The following is a 3,049-nucleotide window of genomic DNA, read 5'->3' on the forward strand; positions in this document are numbered from 1 at the left end:
ATTTATTAGAAAAGCAACATGGAAGAAATTAAAACAATCAGTTAAGCCATTTATTAAATAGGTACATATATGAACCCAGTGAAGTGGAACAGTTTTCATAACATTGAACTAGCATATGCTAAAGAAATGTTTGAAAATTGACGTCTATATTTAGGGGATTTCCATTTAAACAAGTTGGAACACAAAACTTTACATCATAAAAATTAAGCACTGATCAACATTTATTCCTTTAAAGGAATCGATGAAGCCACAGAACTGCATTTTTCAGAGCCATTTTTCCGCCAGACAAATTGAACTGGCATGCTTGTATAGTAGAATAGCCATGGCACTCAAAATAAGATGAACTTAAGAGAGCCATCCTATATGTCTATTTGGAATATGTTCTCTTTGATTCAATGGGACACATTCCCCCCAAAACAACTATATCAATACTGTGCTAGATAGGCACCCAGCAAATTCGAATGAGATATAATGCACTTCCAATGCTCTATTTGTTTCTGATTAAATCTTACCATTAACACCTTAAAATGAGAATTATATTTGAGGGTTTAAAAATAAGAAAGTTAAGTGATAAAAGTGATAGTGTACAGGAGCTATAGTTTCACTCCACTCTTTCCTCCTTGGTGGCAAACATCTACCACCAAAACCTAATTACTGCACCATCCAAGAAAGCCACCTACAAGAGTGACTTCCTACAACTATAATCAGTTCTACTAGCTTGTTCTCCTCTTCCTATAGACAATATGGCAGTGACAGCAGAGCCTGTGCATTCTTGCAAAATACAGCAAGAGTAGATATAATTAGCACTGGCTGCTTGAACTTTTCTCCAGGCAACACAACACTGTTCACACAGCTTGGTCTCAGCTGCATTAATAAGGAAGGGGGAGGAGAGAGAGATTATACAATCAAGTAAGTGATGGCCTTCACACAGCAGTTACTTGCAGCAGTCCATTTTTCAATTATCTAACTGGATCACTGCAAGAAATATGCACTGCTATCTCTCATCCTTTTAACTCTTCTATTTTAGGGAATAATCTAGATGGTGGGGAGGAGAGATTTCTGATCAATGTTGCCAAGGGCGTTTAATTCATCAAATGGTGTCAAACAAAACACAACTGCCTTTAAACAAAAACAAAAAAAACATAGCTTCCATTTCTATATATGTAACCCGTAAAACATTTGCTACTATTTATTATATTCAAAAGAATATCTCCTCTTCGTCCCCCACTGGATTGCTTCTCCAAATGTTCTAATGTGTCTTTCCAGCCTCCTTATGGTTGTCCCAATTCGGCTGGCTTAAAATCTTACTGAGAAGCTGTGGACTTCGCTTTGCTGGGTCCCAGGGAAGGTTCAGAGTTGGTGCGGGTGGCAGAAGCTTCTGGGTCGCCTTCTACAACCACAGCACCATCTTTTGTAGGCTGGGAACCCTTAGAAGAGCAGTTCTTGAAGCACTTTTGGAAGACCTGGAGCGAGGCCATGACCATAATCAGAAGTATCACCACCACCACCGCGATCGGGATGAAGATATAGTTGAAGGGGTTTAAAGAAGCCGAAGACTTGGTAGTACTGTTGGTGATTGGAGTGGGAAACGGTTCCAGAAACGATATATTTTGACCAGAACGGCTGGTACCGTTGGCAGGGAAAGTTTCCGCAGCCCTCGGGGTAGATACGGTGGGCTTCGCCGTCGCCGCGCCATCTCTGGCTGCCGCGATGCAACTCTCTTCGTCGGCCGCCAAGCGGGATCTCCAAGCGCACAAACAACGGAACGCGCCTTGGGCGCTAAAGCAGTCCGTGAGTTCCGCACAGCCACCGCTGCTCGGGCTCCAGTAGCCGCTGGGACAGGAGCACAGGCCCTGCTGCTCGGTGCCTTCCCAATGGGAGCCGTTGGGCGACAGGCGGCAAGTGAAATGCGCCTCTCGCCCGGGGCACCTTATCGTAAGATTGGTGCCCGGAGGGCTGAATTCCACGGCCGCGCTTTGAAGCTGAAAAGGCAGCCTGTAGTAGACCATCCCGCGGGCGCCAGAAGCCGGGTGGAGGGCGGGGCACGTGCCCGCGTACCTGTATTTGCAGATATAACCCGGGCTTGCCTTGGTGCAGCTGTGGTCCTTCAGGCCCCACAGGTTGAGGTGCGCTTGGCCCAAGGTGACTTGCAGCCCGGCGCATCTCTGCATCGTGCAGGACTTGTTCGGTTCCCTGAACCACTTGGGCGGCGCGGCGGTCCCGTTGGCCCTCGGCTCGTCAAGCCCCGGGGAGACCCAGGAGAAGCCCCTGAGCGGCAGGTCTTGAAGGGTGCACTGGTGGGCTTTCTTAATCAGGCCCAGCCAAAACAATGAGCCGCCCGTTTCGTTGGCGAGTCCCTTCAGCAGAGCGAGGATGATCTCGACTTCGGTGCGGCCGCTGGCCGTGCTCAGATCTCCCCCGTGCTGGGCGCAAGCGTTCTGAGCCTGGTAAAAGTTCATGCGGCCTAGGTGGACGCTGTAGCAGGCCCCGGCTGCGTGGCACCAAGCGCGGCCGCTCTCGGGGAATTCGGCAGAGCCCCAGAGCCCCGAGAAAGGCGACAAGAGGGTGAGCCAGGCGAAGAAGAGCCCTCGCATCTTGGCTCTCGGCTCCACAAAATGGGAGCGGAAACCTGGATTGAAGGAAAGCAATGTGGAGGGAACTCCTTTTCCCTACACTTCACAACCGTATCTGGACTCCCAGAGCCTTCTCTTCTAATTGCAGGAAGGAAATGTGTCAGGAGTTAGGCCTAACCTTCACATCCTTGGTTTACTGAAGGGCCTCTTTTCCAGTGCAGGGAAAATCTGATAAAATCAGCCCAGAGAGTCTTTTTCTTTCTCTTCTCTTGGCAGGGGTTGAAAAAAATGGTTGTATTAAAGAGAGATTGAAAAGAAAAACCGGTATTCTTTGGCTAAATTAGAATTTTAATACAGTTGACTTATTTTGCCTGTCCATATTAATAAAGATAATCATGTGTCTAAACAAATTTCTTTAGCTTTAAATACAGGTAGCCATCAATTTACAACAGTTGTTTTAGTTGCCGTTCAAAATT

At 47.3% G+C, this 3,049-nt stretch overlaps 1 protein-coding gene across 1 annotated transcript; it reads right to left on the minus strand.

Annotated features, from left to right (window-relative positions):
• Positions 1-1,128: 1,128 nt before the first annotated feature.
• CLEC14A (C-type lectin domain containing 14A) lies at positions 1,129-2,661 on the minus strand. Its single transcript, XM_087723828.1, has one exon. It carries the CDS (start codon positions 2,592-2,594, stop codon positions 1,305-1,307), a length of 1,290 nt encoding a protein of 429 aa, XP_087579954.1. The 5' UTR covers positions 2,595-2,661; the 3' UTR covers positions 1,129-1,304.
• Positions 2,662-3,049: the final 388 nt, after the last annotated feature.

The sequence above is a fragment of the Thamnophis sirtalis genome, unplaced genomic scaffold (assembly GCF_051295495.1).
Source record: "Thamnophis sirtalis isolate CommonGarterSnake01/CBP01778 unplaced genomic scaffold, rThaSir2_p1.2 scaffold_1, whole genome shotgun sequence".
Lineage (NCBI taxonomy): Eukaryota > Metazoa > Chordata > Lepidosauria > Squamata > Natricidae > Thamnophis > Thamnophis sirtalis.